At 44.7% G+C, this 23662-nt stretch overlaps 3 protein-coding genes and 1 long non-coding RNA gene across 30 annotated transcripts in view; 3 read left to right on the forward strand and 1 right to left on the reverse strand.

Annotated features, from left to right (window-relative positions):
* Window positions 1–4908, forward strand: part of CAMTA1 (calmodulin binding transcription activator 1) — a 964678-nt gene extending 959770 nt beyond the window's left edge. For all 18 annotated transcript variants that reach the window (XM_064363183.1, XM_064363184.1, XM_064363186.1 and 15 more), the window contains one exon: window positions 1672–4908. In XM_064363183.1, the coding sequence (XP_064219253.1) occupies window positions 1672–1704 (33 nt within the window). In that variant the 3' untranslated portion in view covers window positions 1705–4908. The remainder of the gene's footprint in view (window positions 1–1671) is intronic.
* Window positions 4909–6456: 1548 nt separating this feature from the next.
* VAMP3 (vesicle associated membrane protein 3) lies at window positions 6457–18256 on the forward strand. Its single transcript, XM_012473632.2, has 5 exons — window positions 6457–6547; window positions 9345–9414; window positions 13078–13236; window positions 14043–14094; window positions 16435–18256. Coding segments are annotated over exons 1-5 (303 nt in total). The 5' UTR covers window positions 6457–6545; the 3' UTR covers window positions 16455–18256.
* Window positions 13225–21250, reverse strand: LOC105731753 (uncharacterized). Of its 4 annotated transcripts, none has more exons than XR_010337680.1 (6): window positions 21074–21250; window positions 19321–19416; window positions 18837–18937; window positions 17926–18036; window positions 17518–17838; window positions 13225–17385 (listed from the first exon to the last, which is right to left on the reverse strand). It is a non-coding gene; the product is annotated as an uncharacterized LOC105731753 (long non-coding RNA). The 4 variants fall into 4 exon arrangements; XR_010337679.1 differs by adding an exon at window positions 18520–18628 and having other exon boundaries at window positions 13225–17838; XR_010337678.1 differs by having other exon boundaries at window positions 13225–17838.
* A 1175-nt stretch (window positions 21251–22425) lies between these two features.
* The window catches only part of PER3 (period circadian regulator 3), a 61678-nt gene continuing 60441 nt past the window's right edge, over window positions 22426–23662 (forward strand). For 4 of the 7 annotated variants that reach the window (XR_010337683.1, XM_064363198.1, XM_064363201.1 and 1 more), the window contains exons 1-2: window positions 22426–22744; window positions 23187–23332. Coding sequence is in view for 6 of the 7 variants with exons in the window: in XM_064363198.1 (XP_064219268.1) it covers window positions 22593–22744; window positions 23187–23332 (298 nt within the window). In the remaining variant the exon portion in view is untranslated. The remainder of the gene's footprint in view (window positions 22745–23186; window positions 23333–23662) is intronic. The other 3 variants (XM_064363196.1, XM_064363197.1, XM_064363199.1) reach the window with 2 other exon arrangements.

Consider the following 23662-nt stretch of genomic DNA (forward strand, 5'->3'; position numbering starts at 1 on the left):
ATATCAACTTCGCAGAATACTCAGAAATGATTCTGCTTGGAGTGGTAAATATAAATGTTTTCTTAAATTGCTATTATAGCGTATGTGCCATTCCAGACTCTCAACCTATTCAATACAGCAATAACTGATTACTAGTTTTTTCACAATATTTTCTTCCTGCGTTATCAAGCGTTACCAAGTTTTCAAGTTTTGTCATCAAGTTTTACTTGAGGCTGGGCCTGGTGGCTAACGCCTGTAATTCAAACACTTCGGGAGGCTGAGGCGGGTGGATCACTTGAGCTCAGGAGTTCAAGACCAGCCTAGCCAACATGGCAAAACCTCATCTCTACTAAAAATACAAAAATTAGCTGAGCGTGGTGGCACGTGCCTGTAATTCCCAGCTACTGGGTAAGCTGAGGTGGGAGAATCACTTGAACCCAAGAGGCAGAGGTTCCAGTGAGCTGAGATCACGTCACTGTACTCCAACCTGGGCAACAGAGTGAGACTCCATCTCAAACAAAAACAAAAAAACAAAAACAAAAAGTTTTACTTTACTGGTATAACTTAAGGTAACAGGAGAGACTCTTAGAGAATCAGAAAAATATATTTGAGATTATGGACCTCTGTATAGCACCATGACAAATCCAACTTTTCCTGGTCATGCTGTTGCAGTAGAGTATGGGTGTCCTAAGAAACTGTTTGCCCTATTTGGCTAAAATCAGCCTCTCACACCTATTTTTGGGAAACAAATGTTATTATATGGTATACAGTACCACAAACTGTGACTTACACAGCATGCATTGCCTTACATTTGATCATTCTGCTATTAAGGTAGGCTCGTAATTGTCAGTACAGAGAAATACTCTTACAGCAGACAGCTGCTTCCCCAGCATCCCATCTACATCAGGTGGCCGTGTCCAAAACAACTGAAGCTGATTTTTATATGAAAAATTACAGATTGGCAGTGATAATTAATAAGTAATTTGCTGATGTGAACTTTCCATGACTCAGTCTATAACAGTTTAAGTTAAACTTGTTTACTACAATATGTTTGATAATAGAACAAAGTACCTTATCAGTATCATACCTACAGCCGTCCATCTGGGAGCACTGGGAGAAGGAACCTGAATGTCTTTTTCAGTTACAATGTGGGATGGGAGGAAAGTAAGGAAGTATGTCCACAATCCTGGGTGAAGAGTAGAGTTGGACAGATGTATGATCAGGTTCGAGAAAGCTAACAACCTTGAGTCTATGAACAAAGTGATAGTAGCTTAATCCTTAGGTCTATTAAAAGCTAAATGAATGCATGTGCTTTCCCTAATTTACATTATATGGAGTGATAGGACATTAATCGTGGTCCACCAGACTAAAAAGTTATTTAAATAAATTTTTCTGAAGATAAACATGTGATTGTCACACTTGATTTAATACATTAGACTTTGATTTTGCTCTGTTCTCAGAGCACTTGATGTAGAGCAGAGCTTTAGAATGACTTTTTTTTCATCTTAAGAAGGGTCACATCTTTGAATATTTTCCCCAACAGTTTCACAGGAGTTTCTTTTGCCATCAGTCCTCAAAAGGGTTTTAGTCTTGGCTTTTCAGTTCAGAGGGAATGGTAATACCCCTTGCCTTTCTTCGGTCACAATTCACTGTAGAGTTATCGCCTGCTGTTTTGTTTTGTTTCTCTTCCAGAGTGAAAGAATTGAAAAAGGCCAAGGAACTTGAAGACATACAGCAGCATCCCTTAGCAATGTGACATTGCTTTTCAGACTGTTTTCATTTCTGTTTTTAGCAGAGACATGCAACAACAACACACACGCGCACACACACACACGTACACACACACACAATCCCTCTGCAGTTTTGGAGAGATCAGCTGCAGGATTTTAACAGGAATGTTTTGGTCATTGCATTTGCACTTTCATGGACAACTTTTAATTTGATCAGCAAGACATCTTGGAACTCAATCCTCTGTTGGATCATGGGAAATCAAGACACCAGGAGGAATTGAAAGAGGCTTCCTCTTCTCAGGAAGAAGCCATTTCCTTCTCATATAGGGCTGTATTCAAACATCGTGTGGAACTGTACAAATATTTATACCAAAAATATAGATAAGAAAAGGTGGGGCTATACTAGCAACAAAAAAGAATGCTGTTCCTGCACCTGCCGGTCATTTCCAAGAAGCTGAATCTTTGGGATTGATTCTCAGTGGAGGGCTTAGATCATACAAAAATCTTTATTGGGTCCGTGTGTTTTCATTTTCTTCACTGTTTATTTTTGTTTGTGTGTTTGTTTGTTTTAATCTCTACAGCACACTTAATGCAACTTTTGAAATCTGCGGGTTTTTAATGTCTTGTGGAAATTTGCAGAGGGGCAGGTGTGTGGTAAACGGGTAATGCATGGGAAATAATGAGAAGCAGCTCACAGAGTTTCAACTTCTTTTCTTGTCCCCACCACCTTCCAAGAACCTGCGAGGGTAGTAATCATCTTGTCCCCTTTTTCATCTTCAGCACTTTAATTTTTTTGCCTTACTTTCATGTGCAATGAGAATTACTTAAGAAGTGGTAAAGCATGTAGCCTTTTTTAGTAACCTTGGAAACTAGTAATTCTAAGGAATCATGAACCTTGCCTGGACATTTGCCACCTAAAAGATCAGTGTGGTGCTGCGTTCTGGCCAGTAAATTCCATGTTTTTGGCTATATCTCATCCAAACTGAGCGGTTTCTGTGTATATATAGAAGGTAGAAATGAAAAGTGAGAAAATATTTGAAAGGGATTATATTAATTGCTAAATATTTTATTCACAAAGGTCAATAACATGGCAAGATAAAATTATTTGTATAGTTTTGTCTGAATGAGCGAGAAAAATGTGGATGTACTGTTTGTATATATTGTATATATTAAAACAAAGAGATATGTGCATGAAATCAAGAAAAAAGAAATGAACAAAAGCAAAGCATTAGTGGCTATGGTCTGTAAAATGAAACAAAAAAAAACTTTATTTCACTATAAGAGTACTTTATTTTAAATGTTCTTTAGAAGAACATTTTGCTAAAGCATGACTAAACTGCAAAAAAAAAAAAAAAAGAGCTACTGTATTTAGACTTAGGAAAAAAGGCAGAGTAACATTACTTAAAAAAAAGGATATGTTTACATTTAATTTTAGCTACCAGGAGTTTAGTTTATTTTATTTAAAATTTTTTTGCCAATGGTGCCAAGTAATGTGAATGCTAATACTGCTTAAGAAAATTAAGTTACTTTTGCAAAACGGATAATCATAAGATGAATCAGTATGTAGCTTAACACCACCCACTCACTCCGACAGAGAACACTTAGAATGATCAAAAACCTGACAAAAGAAATAGTGTGAAAAGTAGAAAAATGTCACGTTTCCATATCTCCTGCTGGAAATCAGAAAATGTATTAAAATTGCACACAACAATAACTAAAAATGAAAAAGATGCAGACTGGTCTTTAGAGATGGCATGGTATATTACTATTTCCACATAATAAGGAGCCAAAGAAATCTGATGCTTTTAACAACGAAACTAATGTTAAATTGAGAGAATAAAGTTCGCATTTGCTGATGCCAGTTTAAAATTCCCAGGTTACGTTTGAGGATCAGTTGGTGTAAAGCTGAGATGTTTTTTCTTGGTTCTGGCTGCCAACTGTGAGTTAAAACTCAAGGCTTGTTGTGAAGCCTAAAAATATTCACAAATAAGCTTTTAAACTGGTGTATTTGGAAGGAAGTTCGAATCAAAAAGATTGTGGTAAAAACTGGGGTCAGTGCTCTTGGTGCCTTTTCTATAATTGTACTTGTTTTTTAATTACTTCCTTTCACTGCCAACCTCGAATTACTGTACAGTATATGTCTTTCTGCTTGTGATCAGCTTTGACAACAGTGACAGCCCCACAACTAGTAGCCACCTGTACATTTGTAAACTGACCTGACTCAATTTTGTTTTTAAATGTGTGGGTTATGTTGCAGCTATTGCAGTCCCCCAGATTCCTATTATTTTACACAATTTGACCTATAGGAGGACACTGAGTAATTTACAAACACAAATGCATTCATAAATGGGAACAGAATGTGAAAGCCAGCTCTTTCAGAATACCCCATATCAATACTGAATTTTAGCTATCTTTATTCCATTTATTATGGTACAAATAACTGATCTTTTGACCAGAGTAATGACCTCAGTGGATTTGCTTTAACCCTCACATATATATTTTTTTAATGTTTCACATTACATTATTAGCTGAATACGTTAGAAAATTACAGATGATAGAGACTTCCATAGAATTAAGAAGGTTCTCATGGAGGGGATAGGAAGTAGGTTTAAAGCCTGCCGATGTAACCTACCAGTACAACTGTGAATCCTAGGTGAGGCAAAAATGCACTTCCACTGAAATGAAGCATTTCTGACCGCTTTTTCTTGGTTATGAATCTTAATTTCGAATATAAGATGATAGGTAAGCGCAGCTTTCTTGGATAATCTGAATTCCCAAGTGCCAGGAGTAGGATTTCATTATAAAATTAATAGCTAATCTTATTCTATCTCCTGAAGATTTAATTGCTATTCTTGTTACCCATTCGAAATCAGCTGTACTGTGTGAACGAAATAAAAGACAATAACACGAACCCCTCTCTGGCTGCACGGTCGCTTATGGCAGTTCCACACAGTAGTTGGCGCCCAATGGGGGGTCCCTGAGACTTGCATGTAAAACTAGTCTAGATGTCTTCTTTTTTGTAAGTTTTATTTTTGTAATTGTGCATGTAAAGCATCATTGAATCAATGGATCTGTTGAAGAACTCAGCTGCTGGAAACCATGCAAAATGTTTTGAATTGCCCTTAAAATATGGAAAATGTTTTCTGAATGCTTTATATTCTTTCTGCTGTAAATTAAAAATGAAGAAAATTTCCCCATACTACGTGTGTGTTTTGCTTTAATGTGACTGGGTAGTGAAATCTAAGATGATAGGCACGTTTCAGAACATACGTAACAATTTCAAATATTTCCTTCTGATCCAGATGTAATGTTTTGACACTGAATGTTACATTGTTTCGGATAGTTCCACGAAAAAAAAATGCCTTGAAGCTACCATTCCGAGAGCTTTCGCCTCTTTCCAGCACCTCTCAACATAACAATCATTTGTGTGAGGCAGTGCAGTTATTTGAAAGATAAAGACATTAGTTTAATTCACCTTTTCAGTTACAATCCTCTGAAGTCTTTTAAAAGGCATTTTGCAGCAGATTCCGAACGTCCTCCTTTCTGAGTATTCTGTCATCACTGTTCCATTCCCTTTCATTATCTCCCTAGTGGTCCCTCTACCATCTAATCCATCTGGCCGCTACTGCCAGAGAAATTTTGTATCATGGATCTCCCAAGTCCGCGAGTCAGTGGTTTCCAGGGCCCACTACATTTAAATGACATTTTCTTGTTTCTCCTCTTTATTCAGTCTTTTCACTTGTACCCAACCTTCTAGGTGGTCTGTGCACAGTGCGTCCATTTTCACTGCTGTCTTTGTTCATGTGTTTGTCCATCACTTACCTGGAAAGTTCGCTTTTCCACTACTCAACTCAAATCCCACCGCCTTTGTGACACTCTCGTTTATTCGAATATATATTAACGTTTCCCTTTTCAAAGTATTCTATGTAGAGTTGGAAAAGACAGCATAGTACTGTATTTTTTACTTCTCATCTAAGAGAACCCCCGAATGACCTATTAGTGGTTGTTTTTTATGTAGGAAACTGTTGGTAGGAATATTTCAGTAACAAACACATTACAAAGTAACTCACTGCGTTCAGATTTGTGCTTCCCTCCCTTCAACCAAAACCAAAAGACCTATTCTGTGCTAGGGCCTGAAAATACAAAAATGAAGAAACTACAGCCCTGACGCCAAGGCTCTCGTAAGCAGGTTATAATATGATCTGCAGTGACAAATATTTGTGTTACCGATAAAAACTTGAAGAGCGGGAACCTAACCCAACCCCAAGCCTGTGACAAATACCCGAAATGGACTTCTTATTTCATTTTCACTACTTTCTTAGAGAAACACGGTGCACCAGGATCACTAAATTAACCTGGAACGTTCAGCAGCAGCCAATCATCTGTCTAATACTGTTAGAGCGAAGTGCTCCCTGGGCCCAGAATAACATATGAGATGCCCCCACCCTCACTTACCCACACAGTCCCTCGCCAGTGCGTAACGCACCGCCTTTGCAGATCACGTCCCCAAGCGCCAGCGCGGGCTTGGTGCAGAGAGGGAACTGTATTAGCCTGCACTCTGCGTTTCGGAGTCCGAACCGCCCTGGGACCCCTGTGGCCCTCAAGTTACCAGGTAGCTTCATCCGGGACGCGCTCTGGACGCGCCCTGGACGCGCCGGCCACTTCCGGCGCGCCCCTCGCGGCCCAGCGAGCCCCGCCCACTCCCGCCGGCCCCGCCCGGTGACGTCTTTGCCTCGCGCCGCGCCGCCCCGCCCATCTCCCTGGCCGCCTCAGGTCCCCGCTGCGCTTCTCTCCCGACCCTCGATCGCCGACGCTGAGGCCGCCGCCGCCGCCAAAATGTGAGTGACGTTACGCTACGCGGGCGGCTTCGGGCCCCGCAGGCGGCAGCTCGAGGCTGGGACTGCCGTACTGCCCTGTTACAGCCGGCCGCCGCTCGGACGTAGGCCGGGGCTGCGCTGGGATACCAAGGCCTCGGGGTGGGCGGTGGCCGTGGGGGCGCGGGCTGCGGACTGGTTGGGTGGGGCCCGCGGCCAGCGGGCGGACGCGGAAGGGGCGAGGGCGGGGCGGCGAGGCGCTTCCTGGAGGAAGTTAGCTGCCCGCCGCACCCCGCTTCTCGCCCCTTCCCCTTCTAGCCCCCGAGGTCCGTGAGAGGAACCGGGACAACTGGTCTGGTTCGGGAGCGCCCGCGCTCAGCCCGGTGCTGCGCTGGGCCCCAGAAATTGCGAAGGAAAGGACCTCGGGCCTGTCCTGAGCCCCTATGGCCCGAGGTGCTCCTTGCCTAGCTAGGGGCATCTACACTGGGAAGATGACTTTACCGTGGGCCTTCGCTCTCAAGCGAAAGCGCTCTTGTGGCCCTTGCAAACCAGTGCTTCCAACGGTAACGGTTAGAGAATGCTAATTTTTTTTTTTTTTTTGAGATGGAGTTTTGCTATTGTTACCCAGGCTGGAGTGCAATGGCGCGATCTTGGCTCACCGCAGCTCCTGGGTTGCAATTCTCCTGCCTCAGCCTCCTGAGTAGCTGAGATTACAGGCACGCGCCACCATGCCCAGCTAATATTTGTATTTTTAGTAGAGACGGGGTTTCACCATGTTGACCAGGATGGTCTCGATCTCTTGACCTCGTGATCCACCCGCCTCGGCCTCCTAACGTGCTGGGATTACAGGCGTGAGCCACCGCGCCCGGCGAGAATGCTAATTGTTAAAAATCACAAGAACTCTCTTTTCCACCTCCATTTTGCTCATTGCTCACCTGTCAGAGGAAGCCCCTGGTTTCTTCCAGGAGCTGGCGACACCCCTCGCATGTTCCTGCTAAGGCTCTTGTGCCAATAGATCACAGTGGTTAAGATCTAGAGCTAGGTCGGGCGTGGTGGCTCATGCTTTTAACCCCAGCACTTTGGGAGGCTGAGGCAGGTGGATCACAAGGTCAGGAGTTCAAGACCAACCTGGCAAACATGGTAAAACCCCGTCTCTATTAAAAGTACAAAACATTAGCTGAGTGTGGTGGCGTGTGCCTGTAATCTCAGCTACTTGGGAGACTGAGGCAGGAGAATCGCTTGAACTCAAGAGTCTGAGGTTGCGGTGAGTGGAGATCGAACCATAGCACTCCAGTCTGGGCGACAGAGCAAGACAACGTCTCAAAAAAAAAAAAAAAAATCTAGATACAAGGTACACAGGACCTGATCTAAAAACGGGCTGTACTACAGCCAGCTGTGTTGACTTTCTAAACCTCACTTTACTCATCTGTAAAATGGGAGTAATATTCCCCTCAAAGAGTTGTGAGGGTTAAAGGAGAAAATGCGTGGGAAGAGTCTAGCACTATGGCATGGTCCTTACTTATTATCTACCAGACACTAAACTCTGAGGACAGAGATGGGGATCTGTTATACCCTGGTCATTGACACATGATAGATGTAAAGTAACTGTTCAAACAGTCCATCAGACTGTTGTATACCAAGGCACATGCTAGGTGCTATCTAGGATACAGAGAATGAGAAGACCCAAGAACCTGTGATTTATTCGAGGAGGCAGGACTTTGTACCTGAAAAACCAAAGTGATACTGTCCAAGTAATGGAGCCAATAATGACTTGAGAGTCAGAGTGGTTAAGAAAGATCTGCCTGGGGAGAAATAAAGCCTTTGATGAAGATTTTAAAAGATGAGTACCTTCCTGGGCCGGGTGCAGTGGCTCATGCCTGTAATCCCAGTAATTTGGGAGGCTGAGGTGGGTGGATCACCTGAGGTCAGGAGTTCGAGACCAGCCTGACCAACATGGTGAAACTCCATGTCTACTAAAAATACAAAATTAGCCAGGCATGGTGGCACATGCCTGTAATCAGCTACTTGGGAGACTGAGGCAGGAGAATCGCTTGAATCCAGGAGGCGAAAGTTGCTGTGAGCCAAGATCGCCCAGTTGCACTCCAGCCTGGGCAATAAGAGCAAAACTCCATCTCAAAAAAAAAAAAAACATAAAAAAAAGAGTACCTTCCTAAAAGAGGAAGCATTGCTTCAACTCACCTTTCCGAAAAAGAAAAAAAAAGGACAGTAGACTTTACCTATCTTGGGATCAGATACTAAAGGGATACAAAGTAGATCCTATTAAACCTTCACGTTTGTTCCTTTAGTAGGTGGGACAGTCTTGGAAATTATAGCGAAATTAGAAGAAATGCCATTAAAATTTGCTCGTTGCTTCAGGAAGAATTTCTTTTTCTGCTTTAGTTCTGATGTAAGAGATTGTTAACAGTGAGAGTCCCAGAGTAACACCTTTCTTTCTTTCTTTTTTTTTTTTTGAGACAGAATTTTGCTCTTCTTGCCCAGGCTGGAGTGCAATGGCGCGATCTCACACAACCTCCGCCTCCCGGGTTCAAGCGATTCTTCTGCCTCAGCCTCCCGAGTAGTTGGGATTATAGGCATGCGCCACCACTCCCGGCTAATTTTTTTTGTGTTTTTTTTTTAGTAGAGACAGGGTTTCTCCATGTTGGTCAGGCTGGTCTCAAACTCCCGACCTCAGGTAATCCACCTGCTTTGGCCTCCCAAAGTGGTGGGATTACGGGCATGAGCCGCTGCGCCCAGCCAACATCTTTATACTTAAGAAAATGTATTTGGAATGGGAATTTACTCATGCTTTTACATGTTCCAGGTCTACAGGTCCAGCTGCTGCCGCTGGCAGTAATCGAAGACTTCAGCAGACACAAAATCAAGTAGATGAGGTATTGCTCTGAAATGTTGGAAACATGAATTTTAAACAAGTATGAGAGCACTCTGGGAATCTGTTTCGAAAAAGTATCATAAAAGTGTGAATGTAAAGCAATTTCTAACTGTATCATAATTGTAACAAAATTTTGCTCCCTGCTGTGCTGGAATATCTGATCTAAGCAAAATTCAGACTCTAGGCTTCATGCTTGACTTCCTGTGATAGAATCACAAACCTGTACATAACATTATCTCAGGAAAAATTAAAAATCATATACCTAAAGCATGAACACCACTCCCTGAGTACGTTCCCCAAGAACCCCTTGATAAAAATAGGATAATAAAATGTTAAGGATAAGGGCTTTAGATTGCTCAAGCCATGACCAGTTCTTCTGATGAGATTTTTTTTATGAAAATGCTTTGTCCTGTAGTCTGACTTAATAGTTACCCAGCCTGAGCAAGCCTCTCTGTAAAATTTCTCTCTGACAGTTGTCCATTGACACACAGAAGGTAGAGGCTGTCAAACTCCATTAGCCCAGCAAATCTCTCTTTGTAGAATTCTTGAGCTAGAGGACCTTCATCTTTTGTTCTGCACTGTATGTGGAGAACCACAGCAGAAGATTGAGAAATTCAGACTAGTATTTCCACATTCCTAAATGCTGTCACTGTCTGACAAATATGTTTCAGTCTTTCTACATTTAGCTGTCCTAAAAAAAAAAAAGTTATGTTAGATACTGTTGTTAAATAATAATGTTTTGATCTGATCGTTTTATGAACTTCTAAACATTTTAGATTTTCATAGTAAGAAACCCATTATAATTCTGTCCTGCCTGAAGCTTTTGTTTACTTACACTATCAAATTGGATTTCTTTTTAACCAAAGGAATTTTAAGGAGAGTTTTTTTTTTTTATTGAGGCAAAATTCCCATAACGTACAACTAAACATTTTAAAGTGTATAATTGAGTGTCATTCAGGATATTCATAATGTTTGCAATCATTGCCTCTTTCTATTTTCAAAACTTTTCCATCACCCTAGAACACCTCATACCCATTTAGTAATCATTTGCTATTCCCTCTTCCTCCCATTCCCTGGTAACCTCTAATTAGCTTTCTATTTCTGTGGATTTGCCTGTTTTGGGCATGTTATATAAAAGGAATCATACAATGTGTGGCCTTTTGCACCTACCTTCTTTCACTTAGCACAATAATATTTTTCTCGTTCATTCGAGTTGTAACGTATTGTACTGTGTTCCTTTTTATGGTTGAGTAATGTTCTATTGTGTGTGTATACACAATTTGTTGATCCATTTATTTGTTAATGAGTCTTTCCATTGTTTCCACCTTTCAGCTATTATGAATGATGCTGTTATGAATATTCACAGACAAGGTTTTGTTTAGACATACGCTTTCATTTCTCTTTAATATATACCTAAGAGTAGCATTGCTAGGTCCTAGTAACTCTGTTTAGTTTTATGAGGAACTGCCAAATTGTTTTCCACAATGGCTGCATCACTTTATTTTCCCACCAGCAATATCCAAGAGTTCCTGTTTCTCAACATCCTTGCCAAAACTTGTTTTCCATTGTTTTGATTATAGCCATCCTACTGAGCTCTTTGGTCTTCATTTGCGTTTCTCTAATGATTAGTGATGTTCAGCATCTTTTCATGTGCTTATTGGCCATTTGTGTGTCTTTGAAGTAATGTCTGTTCAAGCTTTGCCCATTTTTTAATTGGGTTGTTTGTTGTTCTGTTTTTGAGTTGTGAGAGTTTTTTATACATTCTGGATATTAAATTTTTCTTTATCAGACATGTGATTTGCAAATACTTTCTCCAATTCTGTGGGTTGTCTTTTACATTCTTCATAATATTCTTTTTTTTAGTTTTTATTTTTTTGAGATGGAGACTTGCTCTGTTGTCCAGGCTGGAGTGCAGTGGTGCGATCTCAGCTCACTGCAGCCTCCGACCCCCAGGTTCAAGTGATTCTCCTGCCTCAGCCTCCGGAGTAACTGGGATTACAGGCGCCCACCACCTTGCCCGGCTAACTTTTTGTATTTTTAATGGAGACAGTGTTTCACCATGTTTGTCAGGCTGGTCTCGAACTCCTGACCTCAGATGATGTGCCTGCCTGGGCCTCCCAAAGTGCTGGGAGTAAAGGTGTGAGCCTCCGCTCCCAGCCTGATAATATTCTTTGATGCACAAAAGTTTTTAATTTTTATGAAGTCCAGTGTATCTGTTTTTCCTTTTGTTGTTCTTGATTTTGGTATCAAATCTAAGAATCCACAGTCGAACCAAAGTAATGAAGATTTACCCTTATGTTTTCTTCTAAGAGTTTTATGGGTTTAGCTCTTAAACTTAGATTGTTGATCCATTTTGAGTTACTTTTTGTATATAGGGTGAGGTAGGGATTCAACTTCATTCTTTTGCATGTTGGCTCTTCAGTTGGCTCAGCACTATTCATTGAAAAGATTGTTCTTTCCCCTGTTGGACAGCCTTGGCACTCTTGTGCCATAGATCCTTGGGTTGATTTCTGGACTCTTGGTTGTGTTCCATCAGTCTATATGTCCTTATGCCAGTATCACACTGTTTTGATTACTGTAGCTTTGTAAGTTTTGAAATTGGGACGTGACTTTGGGGAGTACTGCTCCCTTAGCAATATTTTTAAGTCTTCTAGTGTGTGAACATAGGATGTCTTCCCATTTAATGATGTCTCTTAGCAATTTCTCTTAGCAGTGCTTTCTAGTTTTCATTGACCAAGTCATTCACCTTTTGGTTAAATTTATTCCTAGGTGTTTATTCTGTTGGATGCTATTGTAAACACAATTGTTTCCTCATTTCCTTTTCAGATTATTGGTTGCTGGTGTATAGAAACACAACTGATTTCTATGTGTTTCTGTTGTACCCTGCAGCTGTGCTGGATTTGTTAGCACTAGCAGTTTGTTGTGGATTCTTTGGTATTTTTTATGTAGAGAGAATCATCTGCAAGTACAGATAGGTTTATTCTTCTTTTCCAATTTGGATGCCTTTTCTTTCTCTTGACTAATTGCTCTGTTCAGAACTTCCAGCACAATGTTGAGTAGCAGTATGAAAGTGAACATCCTTGTCTCCTTCCTGATCTTAGGGGGGAAGTCTTTCATCACTGAGCATTCTAGTTGTGGATTTTTCCATAAATGCCCTTTATCATATTAAGGAAATTCCTTTCTATCCTTAATACGCTGATTGTTTTTATCATGAAAGAGTGAGCCCATTATTTTCAAAGTGAAAGCTTGGCTCAAAGTAATAAAGTGCTGACCTGGAAGAAACAATGCCTGTACATTGTCTTTGAAATCTCTGTTCCTCCATTTTTTTTGAGACAGAGTCTCATTCTGTTGCCCAGGCTGAAGTGCAGTGGCGCGATCTCACCTCACTGCAACCTCTGCCTCTTGGGCTCAAGTGATTCTCCTGCCTCAGCCGCCTAAGTGACTGGGATTACAGGCGCCCACAACCATGCCTGGCTAATTTTTTCGTATTTTTAGTACTGAGACAGGGTTTTACCATGTTAGCCAGGATGGTCTCGAACTCCTTTGCACAGGTGATCCACCTGCCTTGGCCTCCCAAAGTGCTGGGATTACAGGTATGAGCCACCGCGCCTGGCCCTGTTCCTCCATTCTTTGTGCATTACTTGCTGTGATCACACTCATCTAGGTGGTGGACATAATGCGAGTTAACGTGGACAAGGTTCTGGAAAGAGACCAGAAGCTCTCCGAGTTAGACGACCGTGCAGACGCACTGCAGGCAGGCGCTTCTCAATTTGAAACAAGCGCAGCCAAGTTGAAGAGAAAATACTGGTGGAAGAATTGCAAGGTAATTTTATTTTCAGTCACCTTTACATTAAGTCCCCCTCTCCATTCTCAGAGAATCAACAGGCTACAGATAATGGACTCTCATGACTCTGGGAGATGGGTTTGACTTCCTACACATGGAACTATGGGTCCACTGGGAATCCGAAACACTGACTGCATACCCTTTCCTAGCCCCACACTAGGGATCCTCTACGTGCTGTGGCTGATCTTCAGAAGATGCACGTAGAACAGGAATATCCAAAATCACTCACAGTCATCAGCCCTTCCCAATCCTCCACCCTGGGAGGGCCCCAAACACAGATAGGAGAGGGCTGGAATTGGTCAGTTTTGTGTAGTTCTGTGAATGGGAAAGAAATGCTTGAAATCCACAGTGTGCTCAACAGAAGAGAACAGAAGAGTAGAAAGCAGCCCTCCCAGGAGCGTGAACCAAAGCAGATTTTATACAGTTAGTGAGTCATTGTGCTGCGACCAGATTCAGATGTGTGCTGTCCTCTGCCTTGTTTACAAGTGACACTTTCAGACACAGGGCATGCTGAGTAGCCAGTCCTTCCATATGTGGAAAACTCGTATACACAAACAAATGCCTAGCTAGAGGCCACAGATCATTTGAACATCTTTTTAAAAAGCAGGTAAGTTACCTTCAGGCCCTAATCGAGAACATTTAATTTAGGCTTTAAAAATTATGAATTATTCTGGACTGTATGCACCTGAATTTCCCTTTCAGTGACTAGACAATTATATGATACTCTTCAACAAGCACGTTATGTCTGTGTTTGAAATGTGATGTGGACATATGTTTTGTTACAGATGTGGGCAATAGGGATTACTGTTCTGGTTATCTTCATCGTCATCATCATCGGTGAGTTACCCTTTTCTAAACTCATTGGAAAAGTCTTCTCCATGTATTCACAGACCGTTGATTTTGTGTACAAGAACTCAGACTAAAATTTCCCTCTGAAACGTTAGTTTTGGCTAGATGTGGTGAGTCAGGCCTGTCATCTCAAAGCTTTGGGAGGCCAAGACAGGAGGATCACTTGAGGCCAGGTGTTCGAGACTAGCCTGGGCAGCACCGCATCTCTACAAACAATTATTAATAATTAACTAGGTATGGTAGTGCACACCTGTAGTCCCAGCTACTCAGGAGGCTGAGGCAGGAGGATTGCTTGAGCCCAGGAATTCGAGGCTGCAGTGAGCCATGATCATGCCACTACACTCTAGCCTAACAGAGTGAGTTTCTCAAAACAAAACAAAAAAAAGGTTCATTTATTCCAAGGTTTTCAGTTTTCTTTAATAAATGTTTTAAGTACTTGAGTTTTATATAAGTCTGAGATTTCTGATATAAACATTAATCCTTTGATGTTAGAGAAAATTTATTCATTTCCACTTCTTTTCTCAATATATTTTTAGCATCTGTTTCCTTTTATGTAATGTAGTGATTAAAAACACGGACTACCTGTGATCCATCCTGGGTCCACCACCATCCAGCTGTATGGCCGTGGACAAGCAATTTAATATCTCTGGGTTTCAGTTTCTCCGTTTGTAAAATGGGGATAATAGTACCTGCCTTGTTTGTTTATTAGAGGACAGATTTGGTAAATACATAAAAAGTGCTTAGGTTGGTGCCTGGCATATAATAATAAAAATAATAGCTATATAAATAAAATATGTATGTATACACATACAAACACATACATACAACTATTACATAATCTTGAAATAACTCATTGCCGTTGGTAGCCCAATATATGAGAACTGTTTAGAGAAACATGACTTCTTTCATTGATAGGTAGATATTTGTAGGGCTGTAGGGCCCCACAGGGTCGTGGGGTGTCCCTTATGTTGTGCTGAGGTGCAGTATCCGAGAAGTAAAGTGACAGGACACTGAAGAACTGGTGAAGAGCATCTGGACTCGGGGGGGCCACACAACCTATGAGCGGGGATGAGTGACAGCCCCAAATGCCCAGAATCATCTGTATTTATTAGGTACAAGCAGGGGGCAGGGTTGTGAGTGAGGTCATCATCTATAGGCTTAGTAATAGGGCACACATAATCACGTGAGTCACAAGTGAGGGGGCCACCCTATTATGTCACTTGGGCAGAGTGGTGGGCCGTGCGCAGTAGGTGGCCATGCCATGTGCAGTAGTAGAGTGTCATGTACAGAAAAGGGGTCCACCCCCATTAGGTCACCGAGGCAAGGAGGTGGGCTGTGTACAACAGGTGTCGTGCACAACACTTCTTATCTGGGGGCTGGAGACTTCAAAGGATTTCTAATAGGATACTATAAGCCAATGCAGTGGGAGCTGACAGACTTGCGCTCTTAAGATATTTATGGGAGGATGATTTGGGCTAGCACAGAAGTGAGAAAAGACTGACAGGGTGTATAGCTGCCGTGAATGGTGACACCAGAGGGGTTCTTCTCCCTCGGTTATTTCCAGGATCTCAGGCCTGAGGCCTATTTTCCACAGGAACTAGATGCAAGGTACTACAACTCCTTGCTTCAAGCCTGCTGTACAGTGTATGCCCTTTCAGACAGGGACGCCACCGCCTGGGTCTTTGGTTCTTGTCCTGGTCTGGCTATTTTCCCATGTACTGCTTCTGTTCTGTGACTGCTCTAGGCATTCCTCCTACTACAAACTACTATATGGTTATACAGAAGGATTCTATAAATCAGCACTAAATGTGTCAGTACAGCTCCGACTACAATACCTATATGATTATATAGAAAGATTATATAGAACTAAGTATGCTAGATATAAGTACTAAGTGTGATTATATAAGCTAGATATATGTAAGCAGTAAGTTATACTTTAGGCACTAATTCTATAAACTAACATATGATTATATGTAAAGGATTATATAAAGGAAATAGCTGAGTAATAACATTAAACTAAGATATTCTTCAGGCACTAATTGTGCCTGGGGTCTGGACAGTTCTCCTTCCTTGGTGCCCATGGGGGTGTTACCCACAGATGTTAGTGGATGTTTCATTTTAGCAGGAAGGTACAGTTACTTGGATCCTTCTGATTCTAGTCTCCTTCCTCTGGCCCTCTATAGAATGGAGAGAAGCCAGTAGTAGGAAATCGGCGCAGTCTAATTTCTGATCACATTTCGACGGCAGCATTGGATGTTCACTTGGGATTCACACTGAGAGACTAACCTGCTGTTTCCCCTGCTTTTTTGCATCTCTCCTGCCTCACAGTGTGGGTTGTCTCTTCATGAAGAACCAGTGGAACTCAAACCTGCTGTTCAAGACACCTCTTCAAGACTTTTGACTTAGAACCTGCTATATTATCAAGCTTACCTACTGCTATCTCTAAAGTGATTATTTTGTGTTAATGTAAAGTTGAATTTCTAGGAAACATGCCTTTGTTTTTTAATAATATGCACTCCAAATTAGAAGTAAGGCCGGCCCCGTCCACATTTTGCACAGTGTCTTTACCGATTTACATATGGGCTGATGAAGAGGCCTTCTGAAGTTCCAGAGTGCTATCATCTAGATGTAATGTTGTCACTGATTAATTGCCATTGCTCCCAGTTACTTATCCTTGTCATTCAGCATTATTTTTAGAACCACATTTTAAACCTTTGGGTAATCGATTTCCAACTTGTGCCTTCCAGAAAAAAACACTACTGCCTAACACAAATCTGTGATAACAACAGTCTGTGCCTTATTTTGATAATTTTCTGATTCCCTGTAAGAGAACCCTCTACTTTTTGTAAGCACTACTGACTCTCACTGTATTTAAGATAAGATGCTGGTGAAGAGCTTTTGCTCTTGCGTTAGATTTGAAGATGTTTACGTTCTTGTTATTGTTATGTATCACTTGCTAAAAATATTGTTTTAATCAGAAATAACCTCTTTAAAAATTTTTATAGAACTATGGCTGTGACCAAAGTTTCTATTTTACCAAAAAGTTAAATACCAATAAAATGGCCTTAAGTCTGTTCCTGACAGTTTAATTCAGAAATGTGCCAAATGGAACTCAAGGTGCCCATTCAGAATTAAAATCATAACCTTGTGTGTGAACCTTCCACATCTTGACAAGCTGTTCTTCCTTTTGAAATGCTGTAGACAGTGTGGCTCCCCTTCTGACTCAGTATTTGCATGGGGGTTAGAGAAGGTTTGAGGTAGACTCTGACCGTCTCATTCCTGTAGACAAAAGAGTTTAATCCAGCAGTTGGCAGATTATCAGCTGTGGACTCCAACACGTTTCTAATAATTATGCGACCAACAATTTTGTAGCCTTCAAGTAAGACCACCACCTGTGAACTTGATCATTACCTGGCCCAGATATGATGATAAACTGTAGCTTTTTGGAGTTTCCTATTTTTATTCACATTCTGCTTCCTAAATCAGTCTTCTAAATGATGCCTGCAATTAGGCATTGGTCAGGGGTGGGATGGCTCTTTTCACAGAGAGTAGCCAACCAGAGACCTTGCTTTGGTATCAGCAACTGCAGAGGATGCTGCTGTGGAAGGAACTGTTGTCATCAGAAAAACTTTGTCATCGGAGAGACTTTTCTTGTATGCATGAGACTTTCAGCATCTGGATACACAGCTTAAAGACGGAACTCAGGTATGAAAGAAAACAGGCAAGGAGGCACTGAGGGAGAAGGACACAGACTTGATCAGTCTGTGGCTCATTACTGGAATATTCTAAAATTATTGTTCACATGCTGTTATGACTTACAAAGCAGCAATAGCTGAGGTGCACCAGGACACAGGTTTTATTTCTTTACTGTCTGTTCCCTTAACATCACTGAGTGATTTGTTGTTGAAGACAGCCTTGCAGTATGGCCAGCTGTGAGGAGAAAGCAGCTGTTTGTGCTTGCCCCCCAAGCACAGGGTCTCTGGCCCGGTCTGACTCTGAAACCTTGGTGCTCACTCCTTGGCTACAGTGCTCATCAGTCCCATGTAACCCACTGGCTCCTGCATTAACCCAGAGATACCTCGCTTGTATCTGTGCACTTAGCTGGGAACTTACCCACTGTAATGACCTGAATAAAGTGTTTATAAACATGGTTGTGGGCCCTGTGTTCCTTATAGAGGAATAGCTGCGCCTGGTCCAGATCTTAAAAATGGCATTCCTTGCTGCTCCCCATACCTGTCCCTTACAAACACTGAAACTGTCTCTCCTCCTTTCCCACCAGCCCCTCTATAGGTACTCTACCCTCTAGTACCCAGCATTTCCCCATGCCCGAGTGAACAGAAGCAAACCACTCCCCTCGTGAAAAGTGCTTTCTAGTATAGGAGATGCGGGGAAAACTGACTTTTATACAATTACCAAAATACAGGATTTGGCTTTGGAGTTGGTCTTTCAAACGTGATGTGCGGAGCTGGCCCTAAATGTGGTAGACTGGATGGCTGCTGACACGGCCATGGGAGAGGTAAGTCTGGATGGGCAAGGGACATCCCCAGACACGTTTTCATTCCATAGATTCTTCTTTCCCCATGAATGTATTTCCATTCTTATTCTACAACCCCCAGGAAACAATATCATATGGGTGGAAATAGACTTTTGCTTATGTTTACAATAGAAAAGTCCAAGTCCCTTTCCCTAATTACAAGTCCCACTATGATCTGGCCCTTTAGCTTTCTGACCTCATCCCATACGACTCTCCAGCTCTCTCTCCTCCAAGTAAGGTATTCTTCTTTGGGTGAGAGACCCTGCAAGTGCCGAGGCAAGGGTCTGAAGCCTCAGCCTGTTCCCATAGAAATAATGAAATAGAAAAGAATTAGAAATATAATCACACAGTCATTCATAAGCAATCATAGATATAGATACCTAGATATATATACCAAGTATGACCGTTTAATTTTGCTAATGTTTCTCGGGTTGCGAAGTGTGAACCTAAGGTGACATTATGAAAGAGTCACCCTAAGGCAAGATGCTCTCTGTCACGCCCGTCTAAGGGCTGCTGGAGGGCACCTTGGCTATGCCACAGTGGGAGTGCTGGGAAAGCGCCTGAGGATTAGCAAGCTACAGAAGGAGATGTCTGAGATGTCTCCTTCCTTGGAGGAGTTAGGAGAAAACTTTGCTCCCACAGGCGCCTGTGCAGGTCTGATGGCTGTCAGGAACACATACCAACATCCAGGGGCTTAATTATCTTCTCTATGTTATGCTGTGCTTCGGCAGTCATGTTCCATGTCTACTTTCATGTTCCAGTTCTCCACCTGGTTCCTGTTTTAGGAGATAGAATCAGTAAAAGTAACATAAATCTTAACGTCTGTGTTCCTTCTTGACAAGTACGGAAGAAGTGCTGACGCATTTTTCCCTTGCCCTTGCTTCTTCCCTTGCCTGGGCTACTTGAAAGTCCTGGGCTCCTGTCTCTAAGACACGTGATTTACTTGACCCCATCACTGACCACCAATGACTTGCCCTGCCTACCCTGCCCCTTGCTTTATACTCAATAAAAGTCAGCACGTCCAAGCACTGGAGGCCACTGGACTCCGCGCTTTGGTTGGCAGTGGACCCCTGGGCCCAAATTCTCTCTTGATCTCGGTGTCTTGTGTCTTTATTTCCAGTAGAGAGGGGCTCTACTGTAAGGCTGGACCCTACACTCTGCCAAAGTATAGCTGTTGACAGTGGAGAGGTGTGTGCATGGGACTTTCAATGTCAGGGTGTCTTGCAGGCCAGAGTTAAGCTATTAATGAAGACAGGCAAGGAAGCACTGAAGGAGAAACAGACCTGAATAAAGTTTGCTTCGGTTTCTCAACAACAAACTTACTTCTTTCCAAAGGTCCTTTGCAGGTACTTTCCACTCTGCAGGGCCCGCTTCCCCACCCATCATGGCAGGTGCTGCTCATCTCGGGTTTAACTCCGCCTTCCCAGAGGCCTGCCCAGCTGATCTAAGGAGGCTCTGGCCTCCTTCCTTCTCCACCTCTGTCCCAGTTACTCTTCATCCTAGTAGCTTGTTTTCTACACATCGCATTAGGCTTTATGAACTTATTTATGGGATTGTTTGTATGTCTTTCTCAATAAAACCTTGACTCCCTGGGTGGCAGGGACTTTGGTCTACTGTTCTAGGCCCTGGAATTCCAAGTGTCACTACCCAGACCTGCACGCAATAAATACTTGCTAAAGGAATGCAGTTTGACAAAACTCAGCCTCCGAGGACAGCAAGCCAACCCAGACTACCGCTTGTAAGAATAAGGTGGTTTATTCAGTACCTAACATAAGCACCCACTTCACTTTTCCCCTCTTCCTTTACATACAATTTCATTCATCCAACAAATACTGAATATTTTTTCTGTACCAGGCAGCAGAAAGAGGGGCGGCACTCAGCACTAAACCTTTCATTTCTAAGGTGTTGAGAGAGACGATCTAAACTGAGCTTTCAGACTTTTTTTTTTTTTAGGGCACTGCACCTTCCTCTTCTGAAACAGTGTCTTTTACACTTGTCTTCCTACAGTTGCCAAATGAATCTAATTTTAGGAAGTCCAGGGAAGTGTTTTAATTTTCACCGTCAAAATTCTGTTTCTGGACGGGTGCAGTGGCTCACACCAGTAATCCCAACACTTCGGGAGACCGAGGCCAGCAGATCACTGGAGCTCAGGAGTTTGAGACCAGCCTGGCCAACACAGACCATCTTTACCAAAAACATAACAATTAGCCAGATGTGGTGGCTGCGCCTGCAGTTCAGCTACTCAGGAGGCTGAAGCAGGAGAATGCCTGGAGCCCAGAAGACAGGTTGCAGTGAGCCGAGATGGCGCCACTGCACTCCACCCTGGGCGACAGAGCAAGACCCTGTCTCAAAAAAAAAAAGTTTCTAAATGCCGGGTGGGGTTTTTGCCAGGGCTGCTATACAGCCCGGTTCCTCCAAGTCCACCCCACTCACCTAGAGTTAGCGGAGAATGAGGGCGGTTGCGGTGGGGTCGGTAGGTCAGAGGCGGTGAAAACCGTGGAAAGCCAAGACGACACCCAAAGCACGTTGAGAGGAACGCTGCCTGCAGTCGGACCCACCCAGTGCTCCTCCCCACACCCGCTCGGGCAGCCGGGAGACACCTGCGGACTCCAGGACCCGACCCCAGAGAGCTTGCGCGGGCCGCCCCTGCCCGCCCTGGCACGCCCCCAGTCCCCGCCTCTCTCTCGCTCCCCCTTCTGGCCCCGCCCTCGACAGCCCCGGCCCCGCCTCTCGCCCTCATCCCTCTCCCCTTCCAGCTCCCCGCCCCCCACGCCTCTCGGCCCCCTACTCCTATCACCCCCGTCCCCCTTCTGCCCCCGCCTCCCGCCCCATCCGTTCCCCCGACTTCAGCCTCCCCATGACCCCAAGTCAAGCCCACCGCCCCCGCCTCTCGCTCCCCTCCCTTCCCCGCCCGCCTCTCGCTCCCTTCCCTTCCCTTCCCCGCCCGCCTCTCGCTCCCCTCCCTTCCCTTCCCCGCCCGCCTCTCGCTCCCCTCCCTTCCCCGCCCGCCTCTCACGTGGAGGTTGGGCCGGGCCTGACCCGCCCCACAGACCCCCCGAGGTCCCGCCCCCACGTGGCTGGCAGCTCCCTGACCCTATCATTTCTGCCCTGGCTTCAGTGGCTCCGCCCCGGCGGCGTGGCATGGGGACCGGACACTCCAGTCGCGCGGCCCGGGCCTGAGGCCGCTCAGGGCCACCCCGCCTCCTGCCCGCGTACCGCCTGCCGGATTGGCCGAGCGGCGGCCTGCGTCCGACCCCGAGCGTTATGTAACGCGCCCCAGGGGACCCCGCCCCCTCGCCCTGGCTTATATAACCTGGGCGCACCGGGTCGCGCCCCGCCCCAGGGCCAATGGAGGCCTGCGAAACTGGCCCGACAGCCAATCGCGCGCCTCGGGGGCGGGGCCGGTCACGCGGCGGCAGGGGGCGCGGCGCTGGCTGCTTCCCGGCACGCGGCGGGCCTCGAGACTGCACGCGCGGGCGGCCCGGGGGGCGAGCGGCTTGCGCGCGGGGCCGCGGGCAGGCGAGGCCGGTGAGTGCGCGGTCGGGCGGGAGTTCTCGGGACCCGAGCGCGGCCCAGGAGCCTCGAGAGCCCGGCCCTCGGCTCTGGGGTCCCCGGAGCGTTGCGCTCCCGAGCCGCCCGCCTCTCTGGGCTCGCCTCTCGGCTCGCGGGAAAGTTGGGGCAGGGGTGAGGACCGCGCGTTCGGGGCGCCACAGCCAGCCGGGCCGCTGGCGTCGGACCGTCAGTTCCACTTGGCCGTTGTCACCCTTGTCTCCTGCTCCCCAGGCCGGACTTCCGAAAGTGGAGCGAGCTCCGGGTTTTGGAGATGCTGGAGGGAAAAGCTCCTTCGAGATGAGCGTGGCCCCCTGGCTCGTGGTGGCCGCCCGTTTCTCTAACGCCCTGGCGCTGACTGCAAAGTGAGCGAGAAGCAGGCAGCGGGCCGTCCCAGCAAGACATGGAGCCCTTCGGAGACCTCGAGACGCCCCTCGGGGAACCTCCTGGCCCCGGGGGACGGGCAGCTGAGGACGAGGCCCAGGGCGAAGACTCTGGGGAGCGGTGGAGCCCCGAGTTCCATCTGCAGAGAAAACTGGCGGACCCCAGCCACAGGTGACGCGCTGGCTTCAGGCCCAGGGCCCCATGCGTTAGTTGTCCTTGCCCAGAGCAGGGAAAGGGGGACGTAAATTTTTTTATTCTTTTAAGCCCAGGGGAAAGTGTAGGGGGAGACTCAGGCAACGTAGGATGAAGTGCTCTGGGACACCGAAGAAAATTACCAAAGAGCACCAGGAGGGAAAAGTGGTTACAGAAGTTAGCTGAGTTGGGGCTCAAGTGGATTAAGGGAAAGTAAGTGGAGACTGTGTGGCATTTGCCAGTTGCTTCGCCTGAGTTCCCTACCTGGAGGAAAAGGGGCATCACTCCGTGGACTGAATGAACTGGTGCGGGTAGAGCACTTAGAAACTTACCTGGGTTGCAGTTTGTGTTCCATAAACTGCAAGATGCTGTTATCATCTTCACAGGTGTGAAATAGTCAATTTTTTTTTAAATCTTCCAGTGAACAGCAAGATCGAAACAGAGTTTCAGAAGAACTTATCATGGTTGTCCAGGAAATGAAAAAATACTTCCCCTCGGAGAGACGCAATAAACCAAGCACTCTAGATGCCCTCAACTATGCCCTCCGCTGTGTCCACAGCGTGCAAGGTAAACAAGCGACAGAAATTCGGTCCTACAAGTGCACCAGGACTCACAGCAGCCAGAGGAGTGGTCAGTGGGGTCTTAGTCACACAGATACTTTGAACTTTTTCTGGTGCTTTATGGAAGATGAGCAAATCTACACCGATTGCATTCATGTCTTAATTTTTCACATCTGAAAGACCAGGAAAACTTTATCTGTATAATAGTTTATAGTAACTTTGCAGCGTTTTGCCGATCTGTTGCAAGAGAATAGAGTTTTAGCATAAGCACATTCTGAAGGCTAACCTTTTAAAGGAAGATTGTCTTCTATGGAAGTTATGGGGAAAAAAATGCATT

Source organism: Aotus nancymaae, unplaced genomic scaffold, assembly GCF_030222135.1.
Source record: "Aotus nancymaae isolate 86718 unplaced genomic scaffold, 86718_ANA_hifiasm-v0.15.2.pri h1tg000053l, whole genome shotgun sequence".
NCBI classification, from domain to species: domain Eukaryota; kingdom Metazoa; phylum Chordata; class Mammalia; order Primates; family Aotidae; genus Aotus; species Aotus nancymaae.